Consider the following 23,425-nt stretch of genomic DNA (forward strand, 5'->3'; position numbering starts at 1 on the left):
GCTTGCTACTAGTTAAGTTAGGTACCAGCCAGTGGGTACTTTGTAGCATTAAGTACCATTTTACCACCTGTAATCCAGTTATTTTCCAATGAGTTGACAGGATTTGATCCAAGTCTCCAGGCAAGGTACTTAAACAGTTGCCACAGCCCTCCCTTCCTTGGGCAGGTGTGAGTAACTGTAGATCAAAGCCTCCATGCACTGACCCACAGTAAGCAGGACTACTACAGGGATTTCGCTGTGTATAAGGTTTTGGAACAGATGACACAAAGCTACTTGCAGCATCACAGACAACTCTGAATGGGGAGTGGCTATAGGAACCAAAGAGAATACCTTCAGTTCCTTAGTTCACTTCTATTCCCTTTGGATTCACCTTCTGAACAAAGAGCAGACCACATTGTTTTCTTTTGTGTTCCACACAATTGCCTGAGCATATGAAATATATGTAGATTGATTTGATGGCTATAACTGGTCTGGAGTATATACCCACTCCTTTCAAGTGAAATCAACAATCTATATTTAACTAAACTTCATATCCAGCAAATTCTCTATTAACCCTACCACCTTTCCCCAAATCCAAGTTTCTTTGGATTAGTATATGCAAGCCCTGTTACCCTACTGTGAGGCTTTCCCTAGATTCCACCACTGTCTTAAGAGACTGAAGGCCAAGAGTTGAGTTGTCAGACCAGAATAGGAAAGATAAGGTGTCACTGATTAATTAATTGGTATTATTTGCCCAGAATTCAGTCATGAGAAGAATATGACAGATAAATCACAGACACTAACACCAAATGTTGATGTGTGTTATAGATTTGAATATTTAGGGTTAGGCACTTAGTCCCATGTTTGTTTTCCCAAAGAAGCCTTGTGTTTACCTGGAAAGGTGATGAACCCACACACACCAATGGCTTCTATTCCTGTCCCCTGTGGCTCCTTTGCCAATATTTCCACCTCCTTACCGAGTCTGAATGTGGAAATTGTTGGTGGTCCCAGTATGCTCATAGTCATGGATAGCTGCTGAGAAGATTATAGCAAAGATCTCCAGCTCTGTCAGCCAGTTCTACAAGAGAGATAGTCAAGAAATCAGATAATCTGGCTCCTTCTCAAAGTCTCCAGTGTACTGACAACACACCCACACATGGCTGGTCTACTATGCAGCTGTATGATTTTGTGAAACAAGTGTTCTGGCACAAAAACATCATGATTCCCCTCCCCCCCCCATTGAGGAGACAGTGAGACTTGTGGTTTGAAAACAGTAGGCAATATTGAAAGAGCTATTTTCCTTCCAAGATGGTCAGAGACACATGGATTAAAAAAAAAAAGACCCAGATTTCCACCTTTGCATACTGGTGTTTGAAGGGACTCTCCCCACCCATATTACTGAATTTGTCTATGATTAATAGTAGGACAAATATGTCCATAGACCAGTAAAACTAGCATTCCCAGGAAGCTTGCTTCAAATACAAACAAGTTCTTTGGCCCCATCCAATAGCACTAGATCAGAATTGTTAAGTGGTCTCTCGGTATCCTGACTATATTAAGTCTTCCAGAGAATTCTGATGTCTACTGGCATCTTGAGAACTATTACTAGACACTTCTTTACTTAAGACCTATTGAGAAGATACATTAAGTTTAGTGATGTTGTCATTTCTTATATACCCCTGACAGCCCAGTGTCCCTAACACTGCAGTCGTACATCACTGGCTTTCTTTTTGTACACTCTACTTAGTTTTTTCACTGGCTGAATTGATGGTCGCCAAATTCAATATGGTTACTTCAAACTCTGTTTTGACAAGTTGTGCTTATTATTAAAATTGTATTAGTTAGGTGAGATATAACCAGTAAAATATGAACACAAAAATCAAATTGATACTTCTAAAGAGCCTCAGTTCAATGTCTTAGACAGTCACTTTGGTGTACATGTTGTCAAAATATTACAACAGGGAAACCACAGGAACAAATGTAAAGTTTTTGAGAGGGCCTTGACACAGTTTGCTTGATAAGTATCTTTATTTTTCATTTTACTTTGCAGGTGAGAAAAGAAATCTCACTTAGAGACAGGGTTGGCGAGTGACAAAAATGAGTACTAAAATCAGCAGAGCTCAGAAAAGAATCTAAGGTCAGAATTTAAAATATGTGTAGGAAACATATTGTTATGATCAACGTTCACAAGCATGCAAATGTATTTATATGTACTTTGAATATCCAACTGTGACCATGACATTCAAAAATGTTAATTTTGGTAAACTAAGAAAAGTCCTGACAATTAAAGAAGAAATAAGCAAATGGCCTACAGCCTATGAAAAAAAGAACTTCATGCTCAGGCCAAGAATAAACATAAAGATAATTTGAAGAAGAAAAATTATTTCTAGAAGCATGAAATGTCAGGCAATCCTTCGACATATTTAATAAAATACAAACTGTACCAAAAATACAAACTGATGTGTAAGGAACAGAATTACAAAGTAAAATGAGATTAAGACAAACCTAATAACATGTGATGAAGAAGACTGAAGTAAAGAAATATGTGTATATATATATGTATGTATATATATATATATATATATATATATATATATATATATATAGTGCAATACCAATAAAAATTCAAGCATAATTCTTCATAGAGATAGAAAAAATGTTCTCTAAATTCATCATATGGAATAGCAATAAGCCTTGGATATTCAAACATATTCTCAGCAAAAGAAACTCCTCTGGAGTGATCACCATACCCAATCTAAAGATATACTACAAAGTCCTAGCAACAAAAACAGCATGGTACTGGCATAAAAAACAGAAATATAGACCAAGGGAACAGAACTGAAGACACAGACCTTAGGTTAAGTAACTATAGCTATTTGATCTTTGAAAAAGGTGCCAATAGCATATGCTGGAAAAAAGAGAGCATCTTCAACAAATGGTGCTGGACAAATTGAAGAACCTCAGTAATAAAATGAAACTAGACCTACTCATCTCAAAATACACAAAAATCAACTCCAAATGTATTAAAGGCCTCAATAAACTCTTCAACTATTAGAAGAAGAAATAGGATGAACTCTCCACAATATAGGGGTGGAGAAGGACTTCCTGAACCATACCCCAGTATCCCAGGAGGAACTCTCCATGATATACAAGTGGAAAAAGATTTCCTGAACAAAATGTCAGTAGCCCAGGAAATTAAATAATTAATAAACCAATGGTATATCATGAAGCTAAAAAGCATCTTGTGGACTAGACAATAGGATGGGTAGGGAGGGAAAGGAGGGCAATAATGGGGTGGGAAACAAATCTACACCCAAACAGCAATGGTACATAAAATTCTATGCCCTAAAAGACCAAATGGATGAACCTTTACCAGGCCTTTAGAGGGAACACCTGAGCCACAAGACACTAGAGAGGGTATGATGAAGATGAACCTTAATCTTCTTCACCTTCCCCCTCCATCTCCCCCCCCCCTCTCTTCTCTCTAATTCTTATATATTAGTTACCTTTTTCTTCCTTTTCTTAGTGGGGACTGACCTGTAACCCCCAGTACCACCATGTGGCTATCATCCACAATGAGCTTTTGATCACAGAGACCTACAAGGTTTCCTAAAAGAAAAACAGATTTCTGTTCGAGTACTTGATGACCCACCAAAAGTTAGTGGTAAGACCCTATTGCTGAAGACCCTGTTGACATGTAAAATGGAATGTCATGGCTGGAGGCTGGAAGAGAGTCAGTCCCCAGACAGTCAACATGTCTAGTGCCAGAAGGTGCTACATGGGCGACTGGGGGAAAATGACCAATATCTGTTCAAGCATCTAACCTACTTAGCAGCAAATAACCTGTTGTGATGCTCAAACAAGTGCAATAATGGCACGCAGCCATGGTGGGAAACCAACTGCTCTTCATTCGGCTAACTGATCCCCTCAGTGGTACGTGACCCATAGCTGGAGCTGGGAAACAAGTCAGAACCATACCCAAACATAAGCCTGCTCTCCATTATCAAGCGACCATCAATCATGGGCTAAAAGAGGGCCTAAACTTATTAACTTCTCTATAAAAAAAAGTAAGGATTATCTCATTTGTCCTGGTGCTAACTTATTCTCCACTGGAGAATCTGATTCTCTTTTTCAGATAGATGTAGATCCTAAGGAGAGCGCCACCCCATCATACCTCATAAGGACCCTGGCTGAAACTAAGGAAAATTGGCGAAACAAGCAAGGGTGCTCTTTTCCTGATGAACCAGATACCAGCACAAGGGGGAAGGAGACCAACATAGAGAAAAATCAACTCCTACCAAATCAGAGAGCCAGAGCCTCAGAGGCCCCCAACACCTCATCACTGAAGCAGACTAAAACTGAAGCCAACATGGCTCAGGGAAATTTTGTCGAAGAGGGGGCGGAAAGAATGTCAGAGCCACATGTTGGGTCATGATATGCAGAGACATTTATCTTACCCATAACTGTGGGTTAACTCCATAATGCACGACCCATATACCTCAACAAGGAGGGGCCAACAGGGAGAGGGTAGGTCACAGATGAGCCCAATAATGGTACCAAACTGACTGTATTTGCTGAATACAAAACTAATTAATAAAAAAAAAATTAAAAAGCACAAATGAATGTCAGGAAAACCCCATTCTTTTCTACAGATACTTCTTCTACCTATGGCCATACCACTCAGAATACAAATAATTCTTGTGGTGTTTATAACAAACCAAGTATGAGAAATCAGACTTATAAAGGATCAAATCATAGGAAACTTCCTATAATGCAAAAAGCAGATCTTCTGATCCCAGTTTTTCTAAACAAACTAACAATAATATAGCTCTAACTGCCACCTCCATATTTTTTATACTGTAACCCCAAGCAAGCATACATGAACATCTTAACAGTTAACTTCAGCTGTGAAAATTCCACTTCCTTTTGGAGGAAACATGTTGGAATAGTTGTGCCCTGTCAGACACAGCGATTTACAGGGCTCAGAAATCATTACACAAATATAAAACACAAAGATTAAAATAATTCTTTTGTTTCTATACCTTTTTTTTGTTTTATATTCTCTCATTTGATTTATTATTTAGCTTTTAACCTGTATCTCCCAAATGCAGTGCCTGTAGTTTCATATCTTCCATAGTAAGATGCTGCATGTGTTTAACTAGATTTTTTATTATTGTATACTGAGATTTTTTCTAGAATATATATTTTTGATAACAATATTTCACCAAACTTATATTTTGAAAATCCTATCCTAAGCTGAGAATTGTCTGTTTATTCTTTTAATAGAGGTTTTTGTAGAGTCAAATTAACAAAATCAGAAATGAAAAGGGACACCAATGAAATGAGAAGAATCGCTGGGCATGGTTGTGCATGCATTTAATCCCAGCACTTGGGAGGCAGAGGTAGGTGGATCATCGTGAGTTCGAGACCACCCTGAGATTACATAAGGAATTCCAGGTCAGCCTGCGTTAGAGTGAGACCCTACCTCGAAAAAACAAACAAAAAAAAAAAAAAGAAAGAAATTGGAAGAATCATCAGGACATACTTCCAAAACCTCTACTCCACAAAATTGAATAGTACAGATGAAAGGGATGAATTCCTAGACACATAGCACTTTCCAAACTAAACTCAGAGCAGATCAATCTCCTAAACAAACCTGTCACATCCATGGAGATTGAAAAGGTAATCAAAAGCCTCCACAAAAAGTAAAGTCAAGAACTGAATGGCTTTTCAGCTGAATTCTACCAAACCATCATTGAAGAACTAAAATCACTTTTTCTCAAACGTTTCTGCATAATCAGAGACCAGGGAATTTCTTGACTCCTCTTATGAAGCGAGAATAAATCTAATACCAAAAGTAGACAGAGATTCAACAAGGAAAGAAAACTTTAGGCATATATCCCTAATGAACTTAGATGCAAAAATCCTGTCAAATTGAACTCAACAACACATAAAAAGCATTATCTATCTTGATCAAGTAGGCTTCATCCCAGGAATGCAGGGATAGTATGATATATGGAAATCAGTCAACATAATATACCACATGAATAAACTTAACCATAAAACCACATGATCATCTAAATTAATGCAGAGAAGGCCTTTGACAAAATAAAACACTACTTCATGGTCAAAACACTGCAAAGAATAAGCATGGGGGATTATATCTCAACATAATAAAGGCTATATATAAAGCTCCTAAATCCCAAGAAGAATACTTAATGGGGAAAACCTCAAGGTAAAAACTGAGATCAGGAACAAGACAGGGCTGCCCACTCTCACACTACTCTTCAACACAGTACTAGTAGTACTACCTTAAGCAATAAAACAGGAGAACGAAATAAAAGGGATTCAAATTGGAAAGGAAGAAGTCATGTTAGCCCTATTTGCAGATGACATGATTCTATACATAAGTGACCTGTAAGTCTTCATCTCTAAACTTCTAAAGGTGATAAGTTCCTCCAGCAAAGTGGCATAATTGAAGACCCAGACCTTAGATCAACTAACTACTGCTACTTGATCTTTGACAAAGGTCAATAATGTAGACTGGAGAAAAGACAGCATCTTCAACACAGGTTGTTAGACAAATTGGATGACCATATGCAGAGAAATGAAAGCAGACCCACTAATTTTTCCAAACACAAAAAGCAAGTCTAAATGGTTTAAAGAACTCAATATAAGACCTGAAACTCTTCAACTACTGGCAGAAAAAATAGGAGGCACTCTCCATGACACAGGACTGGGAAATGACTTCATGAACAAAAGCCCAGTTGCCCAGGAAATTAAACAAGCACTCAACTAATGGGATCTCACTAAGCTAAAAAGCTTTTGCACATACAAATATACCAATAGCAGAGCCAATAAACTACCCAATGAGTGGGAGAAAATCTTCGCCAGCTATAACTCAGACAGAAGCCTAATACCTAGAATCTACAAAGAATCCAAATAACTAAATAATAATAAAAACAAACAAACAACCTACTCCAAAAGTGGGGCAGAGAACTGAATAGGGGGTTCTCAGAGGAAGAATTACAAATGGCTAACACACATCTAAGAAAATGTTCAACATCTCCAACCCTTAGGCAAATACAAATTTAAAAAAAACGATGAATTTACCCCAGTAATGACAGCAAACACTAAAAAAATCAAATGCAAACAAATATTGGTATGGATGAGGAGAAACAGGAAGAGTCATCACTGTTGGAATGTAAGCTGGTACAACCACTATGGAAATCAATATCGAGACTCCTGAAAAGGATGAATATAGAGTTACTAACAGACTCTCTTATTCCATTACTGGGAATTCACCCTAAAAGCTACACATCTCAGCTCAGACATATTTGCTCAACTATTTTTATAGCTGTTCAAATCATGATAGCGAAGAACTGGAATCAATCCAGGTATCCATCATTGGATATATGTATAACCAGTTCCTATCAAATCAGCCAGAGACCCAGAGTCCCCTAACACCTCATCATTGAAGCAGACCAAAAATGAACACAACATGGCTCAGGGAAATTTTGTGAAAGAGGGGGCAGAAAGAACGTCAGAGCCACATGTTGGGTCATGATATGCAGAGACATTTTTCCTACCCAAAACTGAGGGCTAACTCCACAATGCATGACCCATATACCTCAACAAGGAGGGTTCAAGGGGAGGAGGTAAGTCACAGATGAGCTTAATAATGGCACCTAACTGTATGTATTTGCTGAATACAAAAGTCATTAATAAAAAAAATAAAAAAATAAAAATAAAAAGCTTTTGCACAGACAAACTTACCATAAGCAGAGCCAATAGATTTCCTACAGAATGGGAAAATATATTTGCCAGACATGCCACTGGAAAGGCCTAATCTAGAATCAACAGAGAACTCAAAAGCTTAAACAATAAAAACATCAACTGACCCATTCAAGAAAATGAGATAGTGAACTGAGGAGGGAGTTCTTGGAGGAAGAAACACAAATGGCTAACACATGCTTCAGAAAATATCCCTTATCATCAGGGAAATGCAAATTAAAAGAACTATTAAATTCTGCCTTACTCCAGTAAATATCACACTTTTAAACAATGAATGGGTCATGGAAGAAATAAAAAGGAAATATTAAAATGCCTAGAATTGAATGATAATGAAAGCGCAACCTACCAAAACTTATGGGTCACAATGAAGGCAGTTCCAAAGGGAAAATTCATAGCCATAAGTGCCTTCATAACAAAGACAGAATGATCCCAAATTAATAACCTGACTGTCCACCTAAAGGCACTGGAAAAACAAGAAGTATTCAACCCAAAGAGCTCCAAGCAGAAAGGAATATTCAAGATCAGAGCAGAAATTAATGAATTGGAAACTAAGAAAGCATTTTTAAAAATTGATGCAATGAAGAGCTGGTTCTTTGGGAAAAAAAAACAAGATTGACAAACCTCTAGTCAATTTGATCAAGAAAAAAAAGACAGAGAATTCTCAAAAATTAAAAAGGAGAGGTCACAACAGACATCAGTGAAATTGGACGAATCATTAAAGAATACTTCCAAAACCTCTATTCCACAAATTGAATAACCTGGAAGAAATGGATGAATGCCTCTACAAATACCAGCTACCAAAACTAAACCCAGAGCAGATTAATCTCCTAAACAAACCTATCACATTCACGGAGATTGAAAAGGTAATCAAAAACTTCCCCCAAAAGAAAGGTTGAGGACTGGATGGCTTGTCAGCCAAATTCTGTCAAACCTTCATTGAACAAATGAAACCAATTTTCTTGAACTGTTTTGTATAATTGGAGACCACGGAATCCTCCCCAAATCCTTTTATGAAGCTAGCATCACCCTAATACCAAAACCAGACAGAAATGCAACAAGCAAAGAAAACTAAAGGCCTATATCTCTAATGAACTTAGATGCAAAGATCCTGTCTTAGTTATAACTTAACTTCTAATAAACCTGAATAATGAATTATTAAACAACATACAGTGAAAACCAAAAATATAATCTTTAAAACTCATTTTTAAAGGTAAGCTTCGGGCTAGAGAGGTAGCTCAGTTGATAGAATGCTTGCCTACCATGCACAAAGCCCTTGATTCAGTCACAGGACTGTATAAAAACAGACATGGTATCTGTCACATTCCTTTTATCACAGAATTTGTTAGATGGCAGAAAGAGGATTCAAGAGTTCAAGACGAACCTCAAGTACATAATGAGTTCAAAGCAAGCTTAGACTACACAAGACACTCTCTCATAAATAAATAAATTAACTAATAAATAACAAGCTTTTCAACAATCAGTGTGCAAGCTAATTTGATAATAAAAATTGTTTAAAAACACTGTCTGGGATAGGGAGTGAAATGGCTTCACAGAGAAGAAATAGTGAAGATGCACCTTGAAGAAGAGAGCATGAAATGGAGGCAGGCCTTTCTACCAGCCTGTCCATATTAGTTAGGAAATGAATCCCTTGACTGGAGTGAGAATCAGGGCTGATTAAGGCCTAGAGATCAAATAATACATTCTAGTGTGAATGAGAAATGTAAACTGGATTCAGCAGGCAGTGATGGTTATGTGTAAGGAGTAACAGAGACAGTGTACCACTTCAAGAAATATTCTGCTCAGCAAAAGGACAGGGAGATGGACAATTCTTATGGGATGAATAGGCAGCATGAAGACAGAATCCATATGACTAAGTGTTGAATTCAGGGTAGGGTGCGAAACAGAAAAAAAGATATAATCAAGAGAACAATGAGGACTTCCGGCCAAGATGGTGACCGCTAGCAGCCCTGCAAATCCCAGGGAAGAAAAGGCAAGAAATCAAGTGTTTTCTGGGGCTTCTTGTCAGTGGGGATCTCAGAAGGGGAGAAACCAGGGACTCGCAGATCCCCTTACGGGCAGGTAGACCACCAATTTCACCAAATAGCTGTTGCGCCCTCCCACAGTCCTGTGCCCTATCCCACACCCTGTCACTGTCCCGTGCCCCATCCCATGCCCCGCTACCATCCTGTGCCCTGTCCTGTGCCCTGCCACTGTCTCGCACACGGTCCTGCGCCCGCCCCGCATCCCACCGCTGTCCCACGCCCCGTCCTGTTCCCTGCCGCCATCCCGCGCACAGTCCTGCGCCCCGTCCCACATCCTGCCACTGTCCCTCGCCCTGTCCTGTGCCCCTTCCCACATGCTCCACAGTCCCTTGCACCACCGCCGTGCCCTGTCTTGCACCCTGCTGCTACCCCCCACTGCTGCGCCCAGCCGCGGGCCCACCGCTGCTGCAGAAGCTTAAACTGCTCTGCACATTTGCCCACATTACTGCTCCTGCCACTGCATATTCAGTGAGTCCAGTCCCACAGAAACTGCCACTCAAACCCAGACTATGTCTCTGGCTTGCCTCAGTTCAGGTGCCTTCCAGCCAGCCCCCATTCTCCTGAGACGGAGGAGCACAGACTGTTTCCACATCCCAGTGTTCCCAACCAGAGTTTGGGCTGCTACAGGGCTTGGTACCTCAGTCCCCCTCCAAGCTCAAATGTAGGCAGCTATAGCGTATTACCACTTGAGAATTCAGGCAAGTTTGGTGCCCCTGTCAAGCAATAGATAGCCAGCTCTGGCAAGTGGGAGCCAAAGCCCAGGCTGCTTGGCAACTGCCCCAGGCTGCCTCAGATTCCCACTGCACTACCCATGCTCATCCACCCACATACGTGCCCATACACTGTCATGGGCAGACCACAGCACAAAAGAAATAACATGAAAAATCAAATGCAAGAAAATCCAGTTATATCACCTACTCCTACAATGAATAATACATCTAACCAAAATATAGAAGAATCATCAGGATCAGAACATCAAATTGAAGCTATGAGCAATGCAACCCTGACCAACCTACTGATAGAACTTGCATGAAAGCAACAAAGGACCGATAATCGTGTGGATGCTACCATCAATAAGCTAGAATAAATTGATAAGACATTGGAAGGAGTTCAAAGAGAATTAAGAGATTTGAGGGAGAGTGAAAAAAAAAGAGGACCTTAAAAATCAGCTGGCCATACTAAATGAAGACATAAAGAAATACAAGGATGAATTCTAAGAATCATCAAGAAAAGCAGAAAATGATATGAAAAGGGAGCTTGACAGAGCAATGGAAATGACACATAGAAAAGTACTAGAAAATGCAAACTTCATTGAACAAGTCCAAAACTCTCTAGAGGCTTTCAAGAATAGAGTCTACAAAGTGGAGGACAGAAACTCTGATCTGGAAGACAAGATGGAAGAAACAGATCCAGAGTTCAAAAACGTCAGTAGGTTCAAAAGTTCCTGCGAACAGAACATGAGGGAATTGTGGGATACACTTAAACGTCCTAATATCAGAATCACTGGAATACCAGAAGGAGAAGAATTTCAGAACAAAGGCATGGAGAACTTATTTAAAAAAATAATTGAAGAAAACTTCCCCAGTCTCTTAAAAGAAAGGCCCATCAAGATACAAGAAACCAACAGAACTCCAAACAGACTGGAGCAAAGGAGAAACTCTCCAAGACATATTATCATTAACACTCTAAACGTTGACACCAAAGAGAAAATCCTAAAAGCAGCTAGGGAAAAACAGCGCACCACTTTTAAAGGAAACCCCATCAGAATTACTTCAGACTTCTCAATGGAAACTCTGAAATCTAGAAGGGCCTGGAGTGAAACTCTCCAAAGTCTAAGAACCTATGGATTCCAACCCAAACTACTCTACCCAGCAAAAGTATCCCTCATAATAGATGGTGAAAGAAAAACTTTCCATGACAAAACTCAGCTTTACAATTATTTGGACACAAAACCAAACCTACAGAGAGTATTTTAGGAAATTCTCCACAAAGAAGAAACAAATAACCAAACTCAAATACCTTCAAGCAGCAGATCACAACAACCAAGCCCAGAGTAGGCACAAAAAACTTCAAAGCCCATGAAAATACCCACACACATCTACCACCACAATATGACAGGGATCAAATCAAATCTCACAGTCATTACTCTAAATATTAAAGACCTTAATTCACCCATCAAGAGACACAGGCTAACAGGATGGATCAAAAAATTAGACCCCTAAATCTTCTGCCTTCAAGAAACCCACCTCACCACTAAAGACAGACACCTCCCCAGGGTAAAGGGGTGGAAGACCATATTCCAAGCAAATAGGAATAAGAAACAGCAGGTGTAGCCATATTAATATCAGATAAAACAGACTTCAAACCAAAAATAATCAAAAAAGACAAAGAAAGCCACTTTCTACTTATCAAGGGAACAACCCATCAAGAGGATATTACAATCATAAATCTGTATGCACGAAACACAGGGACACTACAGTTAATAAAACAAGACCTACTAGACAATAAAACAGAAATAACCACCAGCACCATCTTAGCTGGGGACTTCAATACACCATCATCAGTAATAGACAGATCATCCAAACAGAAACTCAACAGGGAAGTAAGAGAGCTCAACAAAACCATAGATCACTTAGACCTAACAGACATCTACAGAACTTTCCACCCCAAATCCACGGACTACACATGCTTCTCAGCAGCCCATGGAACATTCTCTAAAATAGACCATATACTGGATCACAAAGACTGCCTCCACATGTTTGGGAAAATTGACATAATTCCCTGCATGATATCAGATATATCAGCTATATTGCTAGAAATCAACAACAAAACACCCACCAAAAATCCCAATGGCACCTGGAAACTGAACAGCATACTCTTAAACAATAAATATATAGTGGATGAAATAAAAAAGGAAATTGCAACATTCCTGGAAATGAATGACAATGAGAACACATCATACCAAAACTTATGGGACACAATGAAGGTGGTCCTCAGGGGAAAATTCATAGCACTCAATGCCTTCATTAAAAAGACAGAAAGATCCCAAATCAATAACCTAACCATCCACCTAAAGGCACTGGAAAAATAAGAAAAATCCAACCCAAAGAGCTCCAGAAGGAAAGAAATAATTAAAATCAGAGCAGAAATTAATGAATTGGAAACCAAGGAAACAATTAAGACAATTGACAAAGCAAAGAGCTGGTTCTTTGAAAAAAATAAACAAGATTGACAAACCCCTGGCCAATTTGATCAAGCAAAAAAAGAAGAGGCGTCAAATTAACAAAATTCAAAATGAAAAAGGAGAGATCCCAACAGACATAAGTGAAATTGGGAGAATCATCAGGACTTATTTCAAAAACCTTTACTCCACAAAACTGGATAATGTGGAGGAGAAGGATAAATTCCTGGATGCATACCATCTATCAAAGCTAAACTCAGAGCAGATTAATCACCTCAATGAACCCTCATTGAGATTGAAAAAGTAATAAAAAACCTCCCCAAAAAGAAGAGTCCAAGACCAGATGGTTTCTCAGCTGAATTCTATCAAACCTTCATGGAAGAACTCAAACCAATCTTTCATAAACTGTGCCACACAACTGAAGAACAGGGAAAGCTACCTAACTCCTTTTATGAAGTTAGTATCACCCTACTTCCAAAACCAGGCAGAGATGCCACAAGAAAAGAAAACTACCTGCCTATTTCCCTGATGAACTTAAATGCAAAGATCCTGAACAAAATCCTTGCAAACCGAATCCAGCAACACATCAAAAGCATCATCCACCTGGACCAAATAGGATTCATCCCAGGAATACAAGGGTGGTTCAATATATGGAAATCTGTAATACAATGTAATACATCACATAAACAAGGTTAAACATAAAAACCACATGATCATTTCAATAGATGCAGAAAAGGCCTTTGACAAGATACAACATCACTTCATGATCAAAACATTGGAGTGAATTGGCATAGTTGGTACATATCTTAACATAATAAAGGCAATATACAAAGCTCTGATGGCCCAAATAATACTTAATGGAAAGAGACTGGAGGAATTCCCATTAAGATCAGGAACAAGACAGGGTTGTCCTCTCTCACCTCTGCTTTTCAATATAGTTCTGGAACTCAAGCAATAAGACAGAAAAAGGAAATAAAAGAGATACAATTTGGAAAGGAAGAAGTTAAGTTAGCTCTATTTGCTGATGACATGATTGTATATGTAAGAGACCCGAGAGACTCCATCCCAAAACTCCTGAAGGTGATTAACTCCTATAGCAAATTAGCAGGATACAAAATCAATGCACAAAAATCAGTAGCATTTCTATATGCAAATGACAAAGATACAGAGAAAGAAATAAGGGACATAGTCCCATTTTCAATAGCAACAACAACAAAAATACCTTGGAATAACGTTAACCAAGGAAGTGAAAGATCTATACAACGAAAACATAAAAAGACACAAAAAAGAAATTGAGGAGGACTTGAGAAAATGGAAAGACCTCCCATGCTCCTGGATAGGCAGAATTTACATTGTGAAGATGACAATCCTCCTAAAGGCAATATATAGATTTAATGCAATTCCAATTAAAATCCCTACACTATTCTTCACAGACATAGAAAAAATGATCTCAAATTTCTATGGAAAGGCAGAAGGCCTCGCACATCCAAACATATCCTCAGCAAAAGAAATACCTCTGGTGGCATCACCATACCTGATCTAAAGCTATATTACAAAGCCATAGTAATAAAAACAGCATGGTACTGGCATAAAAACAGGAGTATAGATCAATGGAATAGGCTTAAGGACCTGGACTTTGGGTCAAGAAACTATAGCTACCTGATATTTGATAAAGGCACAAACAATATAGGCTGGAAAAAAGACAGCATCTTCACCAAATGGTGCTGGACAAACTGGATAAACCACATGCAGGAAACTGAAACTTGATCCACACATTTCACAATGCACTACACTCAAATCCAAATGAATAAACGACCTCAATATAAGACCAGAAACTCGAATACTACTGGTGAATATTTAGGAAGCATTTTCCATGATATAGGAATGGAAAAAGACTTCCTGAACAAAACCCCAGTAGCTCATGATCTTAAACAGTGACTCAACCAATGGAATCCCCTCTGTGGTATGAGACCCATAGCTGGAGCTGGGAAACAAGTCAGAACCATATCCAAACATAAGCCCACTCTCCAATATCAAGTTACCATCAATCATGGGGTACAAGAGGGCCTACACCTATTAAACTCTCTATTAAAAAAAAGTAAGGGTTATCTCATTTGACCTGGTGCTAACTTATTCTCTGTTGGAGAATATGCTTCTCTTTTTCAGATAGATGCAGATCCTAAGGAGAGAGCCACCCCATCATACTTCAAAAGGGCCCTGGCTGAAACTAAGGAAAATTGGTGAAACAAGCAAGGGTGCTGTTTTCCTGATGAACCGGATACCAGCACAAGGGGGAAAGAGACCAACACAGAGAAAAACCAATGCCTACCAAATCAGAGAGCCAGAGCCCCAGAAGCCCCCAACACCTCATCACTGAAGCAGACCAAAAATGAACCAAACATGGCTCAGGGAAATTTTGCGTAAGAGGGGGTGGAAAGAATGTCAGAGCCACATGTTGGGTCATGATATACAGAGACATTTATCATACCAATAACTGTGGGCTAACCCCTCAATGCATGACCCATATACCTCAACAAGGAGGGGCCAATGTGGAGGGGGTAGGTCATGGATGAGCCTAATAATGGTACCAAACTGCCTGTACATGCAGAATAGAAAACTAATAAAGAGAAAAAAAACGAGAACAATGAACTGAATACAGCCTTAAAACTCTGCCTTGAATAGCTGAAACCACCCTATGTGGTATTAGATGGCATTGTAAATCAGAATAGGCAAACAGAAGTTACAAAAAGCTATTTTGATAAAGTTGGGATTCATACTTTAATATGGCTTAGATATCTTTGCTGTTTACAAACTAGTTTCTATGAACACAGACGTTTTATGTCAACCTATGAGAAGTTAGAAATTTCCATTCCACATGGATTTTTGTTCTAGAATTATCAAACTGTGACAACGTATCAGTCATAGAGTCTATCAGTGTTTTCCTACCTTCAAAATAGAAGTGCAACAGGTAATTAATTGAGAGGCATGCCTTGACACCTGGGGATGGTACATGTTTATGTTATGTTGAGTTTGGCTCAGAAAGGCAAGCTGTTTGCATAGGTGTAGGGGCATGTGATGAGAGCTGGACAGAATGTCTAGAGAACACTAAGGGAAATGCACATATCATTTACCATTACTAGTAAGTTGTGACTTTGCTGTATGAGTAGCAGAACTTCTCTAATAAGCCAATTTCACTCCTGTATTAGTTTTCCATTGTTATCTTAACAAATCACAAGTTACAAGGCTTAAAGAATCCCTGTCACTGGCACTGAGATCTACTGGACAGAAGGCCAGCACAATGCAGTGTCTTCTATGGTTGGTGCCTCACCAGGCTGAAATCATGGTGTGGACAAGGTTGCATTTTCTTTCTAGATGGTCTGGAAGGAAATATACTTGAAGAATATTCAGGAAATGGGGAAATTGATTTTCTTCTCAAGATTTCTGTTGCCCACCCCCTCTAATTTGCAAGCTTACATGCCTGGTTGAATCCTCCCCATGCTTCAAACCCCTCAATATTTGTCCTATCTCTGTGACATTAACAGACTGTGTGAGATCCTAGGAGCCACCTAGATGATCTCACTATTTAGGGTCTTTTAATCAGTGAGCTTAACTATAAAGTCCTTTAGTAACATCTTTTTTACCACCTATAATACAGCATACTAGAGCATATGACATCAGAGGACAAAGGTTATTAAGGTCAAGATTCTGTCAAACACAACTTCTACTAAAATTACTCAGCACTATGCAAGTAAGATGTCATTTTAATATCTTTACTGTCTTCCTTGTAAGTATCATATCATGTATGATCAAAAGAACACAATATATAATTTCTACCTTCTAAAATTAGTCAAAAACAATATTAATTCCACCTTGCCTAACAATAGCAACAAGAAAACAATGGATAGATCTGAAATCTGATATCTAAAGAAAAGCAGAGTAAAGTCTGTAGTCTGGTTAATGTGAATTCAACAACAATGACAATTTAATTCTGTTTGAGGATTTTATCCTAAAAATGTGCAAAATAAAATAATTCTGAGAGGATCCAAACAACTTCTAGATACATGTGTCAAACACCAATAACCATCAATGAAGTGTGACAGTGAGCAGTGCTCTAGGTGGTGATTCCCAGGCAGCACTTTATCAATGGATGCATTCAGTTCCTCTATGGCCTACCAGTTATAGAACTGAAATGACTTAAACCATTTTCTACTTTTGTTTTCAATGAAAAACTAGACTAGCAATATGTTCTCCATTCATCAGAATGCTCCCCACTGTTCCAAAAAGCTCCCAGTTCTGGGCTTGGGATTTCCTGGATTGAGTCCATGGTTTTAAGATAAGCCTTTTTCATCTTCCATCAAGACTATCCCCCCAACCCCCTTTATTGGGGACTGTATCTTGTAGAATGCTAGCCAAATGGGGTGTTTCTACGGAACTGATTCATGTGGTCTTAACTTTAGTGTAGTTCTCTCTCCACCCTCCCTACCCTCTACCCTCTCCAAGCTCATCACACCTCTGATACTCTGTCCCTCCCCTAACCTATGAAGTAAACCCTCATTTCTCTCCCAGATTTATATATATATATTCCTTTACAAACAGCACTATCTCTGTTATCTACTAGGAAAGACGGAGAATTTTATTTAAATTGTTTTTTTCCTGAAATAATTCAAGGCTTTGAATTCTCAGTGATCCTATTACCTCTGCCTCCAGAGTGCTGGGATGAAGGCCTGTGCCACTGTGCCTAAATAGAGAGAGGCAGATAGAGAGACAGAGACAGAGAATGGGCGCGCCAGAGCCTCCAGCCCCTGAAAACGAACTCCAGATGCGTGCGCCCCCTTCTGGCTAACGTGGGTCCTAGGGAATCGAGTCTCAAACCGGGATCCTTAGACTTCACAGGCATGTGCTTAACCACTAAGCCATCTCTCCAGCCCTCTTCCAAATATTTTGAAGGAAGCATATACTAGACATTTCTCTATTAATGAAGCTTATATATTCCTAAGTACAGAGATTATAACTGAATAGTTTTTGCTAAAAAAAAATCAAGAAATAACAGATACAAAAATTCCTTTGCTTATCAGCTCATGACAGGAACTTCCCTGAAGGTAATCATTGACTTCAGGTTAGTGTTTATCTTTTAGAACCTTTTCTATGTTTATTCATATATATATATGTATATGGATATGCTATGTTCAATAGCATGTAATATACAGATTATACATTTCTGAAACTTTTTAAACAATAATGCATGTTGAATCCCAGATATATAAATCTATTTGATTATTCGCAATCATGATATTCCAGAATTTTAATTCCATACTTATCATATATTCTGAACTTTCCACTATTGCAAATGTGGCTACAATTAATATTACTTTTCATTACACCATGGGCCAACTTTGAAGTGCTAGATATGTAAATTTTTCTTTATGAAAATGAATAATTTGAATCTCATCCTCAGGAGACCATAAGTGTTAAGGATTAGTCCCAGTTTTGTGCTACTGGGAGTTGGTGGGAACACTAAGAAGGGAGCCCAGTAGGAGGTCTTGCAGACATTTGGGCATGACCTTGAAGGAGATAGGTACCCTAGCCCCTTTCTTTTCTCTTTTGTTCCTGGCTATGATGTGAATAGCTTTGTTCTGCTGTATAGTATCTACTACCCCAAAACAACAGAGCCAAATGGTCATGAACTGGAATTTCCAAAGTCATGAGTCTATTTTGATCCTGAAATTATTTACTAAATATGTCAAATGAATTAAATATATAAATACAAAAATAATAATTTGACAATACTAGAAGAAAAATTCTCAAGGCAATGTGCTTATGGCCTTGGAAAAGAAAATTCTTCAAGTTCAAAACATAAGTTTTAAAACAAAATATTAAAATATCTGTAAGATAATAAGCATAATAGACTCATGGACGTAGAGGAAATAGCTCAATGACAAAGATCTAAATAACAAAAATAAACAAGAATATATATATATATACACACACACACACAAGTTGAGTAGAAAAACAGGGAAGAATAAGGGAAGGCATCACACAGGCAATACATTTGATTAAAAATAAAAGAACTCATTCACATTCAAGAATATATATATTTGCCGGGCATGGTGGTGCATGCCTTTAATCCCAGCACCTGGGAGGCAGAAGTTGGAAGATTGCTGAGAGTTCGAGGCCACCCTGAGACTACCTAGTGAATTTCAGGTCAGCCTGGGCCAGAGTGAGAACCTACCTCGAAAAACCAAAACAGAAAAAAAAGAAAGAAAGAAAGAAAAGGAAAAAACCTTAAAAAAGAATATATAAACTTAAACACAGTGTCAATTTTCATAATATATACAGGTATATAGACAGACTATTGGAAGCTTGATAGTAACATCAGGTAAGATTTAGAAGTTTCTCCACTTCAGCACTATTGACATTTTAGGTAAGGGATTTTTTTTTTTTTTTTTTTGGTCATGGAGATGTTCTCTTTGATGCATGACAGGTAGGATATCTCACAGGTAAAATCCAGGGATATGGATAAACGTGAGATGGAGGATGGGAACAGTTGTCCTAGGCTAGAGCCACTGACTTACAGGAAATAATATTCTCTTATACATGCTTGTATGTATTTGTATAGACATTTAAGAAAACAATTTTGCAGTAATTTCTTATGTTAGTTTTCCATTCTTGTAATAGAGATAAATCAGCTTATATAAATAGAAAAATATCAAGATTTTTTGACATATTTTAGTGAATAATTTGAAGATCAAAAGCACTCCACTTTAAAAAACAAATTTTCCAAAATATCCCAAGGTATTTTTAAAAAATATTTTATTTAGTTTTTAGTGAGAAAGAGAAAGAGGACGCAGAAGAGAGAGACAGAAAAGAGAGAGAGAGAGTGAGTATGGGTACATCAGGGCCTCTAGCCACTGTAAACAAATTCCAGATTCATGTGCCACCTTGTGCATCTGGCTTACACGGGTACTGGGAAATCAAATCTGGGTCCTTAGGCTTTACAGGCAAGCTCCTAAACCACTGAGCCATCTCTCCCGCCCCTCTAATGTTGTTGAGTATAGACATGTTTTCACATTCTCTTCTAATATACTTTCCTTATTATTCTAATGAGTGCTCTATTCTTACCAAACCACTGAAACTACCCATGTCAAGACCAACAGTGGCTTCTACATTGCCAAAGCCAATGGTCAGCTCTCTATCCCACCTTATTTGATTCTTAGCATGGCCTACGGTTTATGGTGCTTTCTTTTGCTACAATAACCCAAAACACTCAGCTCTTGTGGAAACAAAACAAAGAAGGGCTTCATGCCAACCCTGAACTAATTCTGTGGGCATAACATATAGATTCAGGGTAGGGGATACAAACATTCAGTCTATAGCATCCTCCTTAAAAGTAACCAGTGCTCAACAAATATTTGAATGTGTTTTTTTTGAAACTGGCAAATGCCATTGAAATATTTGTCCTCTTATTTTTAAACATTTTAATTGACAATTTTTTGCATTTATATTTTTAGGCAGTTATATTTATGTTGATCATAACCCCCTCCTTCTTGTTTCTTTTGCCTCATTCCTGTCTACTAAACCCCTTCTTCCCTACTAGTCCCTTCTACCTTGATGTTTTTTATCATGTGCGCGTGTATGCGTGTAAAGTTACCTATTTTACTACTATAGCTTTGTTAATATTTTAAGATTAAAGAGGTGCATTTTCACCACCATTGTTTTTTTTCACAGTCACTTTTTCTAAGGTTGAAAATATACATCTTATATGAATTTCAGTCTCAGGTATCTTTCACATTAAATTACATTGGAGATTTAATTAGTATTGTTTTGAAGTTATAAACTAGTTTGCAGAAGGTTTCCATCTATATAACAGTATGGTGTCACATTTAAAACACTGCACATTTCTCTACTCATTGAAAATACTTTATATCCTTCAATTTAGTTTTATACTTTCTTTATGTATCTTGAAATTCTTCATAAATAATTATGCAACTTTAAATTGTTATGAGTATATCTTGATATCACACTTATTAATTTCCAGTATATATGCTAGCTCTTTACTAAAAGTTGATTGGGGTCTTGTGTTCAATCTAAACATTTCTAATTGTTTCCTTTCCATTGATTTTCTAAAGTAAATGATCTCACTGTTTTCACATTATTTCAGACTTAAAAAACCTATTACATTAGCTCAGTTGTCTAAAAGAAATACTCAGTTGCAGTATGAATATGGCTTCTTCTTGTTGAGTCCATGATTTGAGTGTGTCATTAAGTAAGGCTTCTCATCTCCATTTCTGGTTGACATCCTTTATGACACTATACAAGTATTTTTCATAAATAAACCTTATAAGAGGACAACACAGGCTGGAGGGGTGGCTTAGCAGTTACGACATTTGCCTGCAAAGCCAAAGAACCCAGGTTGGATTCCCTGGGACCCACGTTAGCCAGATGCACAAGGTGGCACATACATCTGGAGTTTTTTTGCAGTGGCTGGAGGCCCTGGTGTTGTACTCAGGCTCTCATTGCTGGCAGAAATCACCCAACCAAGAGCAGCTTGTAGGAAAAAGAGGTTTATTTTGGCTTACAGACTCTAGGGGAAGCTCCATGATGGCAGGGGAAAAACGATGGCATGAGCAGAGGATGAACATCACCGCCTGGCCAATATCAGGTAGACAACAGGAACAGATGAGTGTGCCAAACTCTGGCATGGGGAAACTGGCTATAACACCTATAAGCCTGCTCCCAACAATACACTCCTTCTAGGAGGTGTTAATTCTCAAATCTCTATCAGCTGAGAACCTAGCATTCAGAACACTTAAGTTTATGGGGGACACCAGAATCAAACCACCGCACCTGGCGTACCCATTATCTCTTTATCTGTCTCTCTCCTTCCATCTTACTCTCTGTCAAATAAAAAGAATTAAGAAAATAAAAGAAGTACAACATGGTAATCAGTTTTGGCAAAATTCTGAAATGTTTTAATAATAATATATAACTATTGCTTTGGAAGGAGGACAGGGTACTTGCTATTTTGTATGCTATATTATTGACCATCAAATAATTTCTTTAAGGTTAAGTATTCTCTATTTCAATTATTTCATAAATGAGGAAATCTTGAGTAGGTGACCCAATCAATTTACCACAGATCACACAATCTAGTAAGTAAGTAACCCAGGACTTAGATCCAAGCATACCTAGCTATGAAACCCACATTTCTCCTACTGTATTTCATTTAAAAAAAAATTATTTTGAGAGAGAGAGAAAGAGAGGAAGAATGGGTATGCCAGGGCCTTCAGCCAGTGTAAATTAGCTCCAGGTATGTGCACCCTCTTGTGCATAGGTGTGACATTGTGCAGTTGTGTCACTGTGCTTCTGGCTTATGTTGGACCTGAAGATTCGAACATAGTTCTGAGGCTTTGCAGGCAAGTGCCTTAACTGCTAGGCCATCTCTCCAGCCCTATTCCATTTTTAATTCAGTGAAATGTTAAGACTACATATCTTAGCATACAGAAATATTAACAAATGTGTTCTGGGTTTGTAACTAATTGATGATCATTCCCCTAAAGTTTGTATCTGTGTCAATTCTGAAGGGATTTTCAGGCTAGTTGAAAACAACAGAAATCCGCCTTTTTCCTTTTTGTCACTAATATCTATTCCTATCAAAAAAACAAATGGGCCAAGCATGGTAAAACATGCTTTTAATCACATCCCTCAGGAGGTAGAGGTAGGAGGATTGGTTTGAGTTTGAGGTCAGCCTGAAACTACATAGTGATTTCCAGGTCAGCCTGGGATAAAGCAAGACCCTACTTCGAAAAACAAAAAATAACCAACCAAACAAAAAAAAAAACAAATGGTTGGGCTAGAGATGGCTCATCAGTTAAAAGTGCTTTCTTGAAAATCCTGACAGTCTGGGTTCAATTTCCTATGTAATGATAATTGCACAAAGTGACTCATGCATCTGCGATTCATTTTTAGTAGCTAGAGGCTCTTGCATGCCCAAACTTTCTTACTCTGTAGTTCTTAATCTCTCCCTCTCTCTCTCTCTCTCCTCTCTCTCTCTCTCTCTCTCTCTCTCTCTTTCTCTCTCTCTCTCTCTCAAACAAATAAACATTAAAAAACCAGACTGTTTGTAGCTAGGTAAAGAAGGCAAGCAAGTTGAATAGGACAGGTCAGTTAGCACAGTGAGTCACAGAAGAGGCAATCAACACCATCTGAAGAGTTGAAAGGTGGTGCCACAATAACCAAGGACAGTTTAAATGATTAGAAGAGAAGATTGTCCTTACATTCAAAACATCTAAAAGGACACAAATGAAACATAAATAACCACAATTCATGTGAAAAAGATGTGATTTTGAGTAACCTGATTGACAAATCTACTCAATATAATATTAGGAAGTGTGATTATCACTGTTAATTAACCATACCAAGAAGTCAACAG

General features: G+C 38.2%; 1 protein-coding gene across 7 annotated transcripts in view; it reads right to left on the reverse strand.

Moving 5' to 3' along the window:
- Pde1c (phosphodiesterase 1C) overlaps positions 1 to 23,425 on the reverse strand; it is a 782,675-nt gene that overhangs the window by 112,591 nt on the left and 646,659 nt on the right. For all 7 annotated transcript variants that reach the window (XM_045135620.1, XM_045135623.1, XM_045135627.1 and 4 more), the window contains one exon: positions 957 to 1,057. In XM_045135620.1, coding sequence (XP_044991555.1) covers positions 957 to 1,057 — 101 coding nt within the window. The remainder of the gene's footprint in view (positions 1 to 956; positions 1,058 to 23,425) is intronic.

This window comes from Jaculus jaculus, chromosome 16 (assembly GCF_020740685.1).
Source record: "Jaculus jaculus isolate mJacJac1 chromosome 16, mJacJac1.mat.Y.cur, whole genome shotgun sequence".
NCBI lineage: Eukaryota > Metazoa > Chordata > Mammalia > Rodentia > Dipodidae > Jaculus > Jaculus jaculus.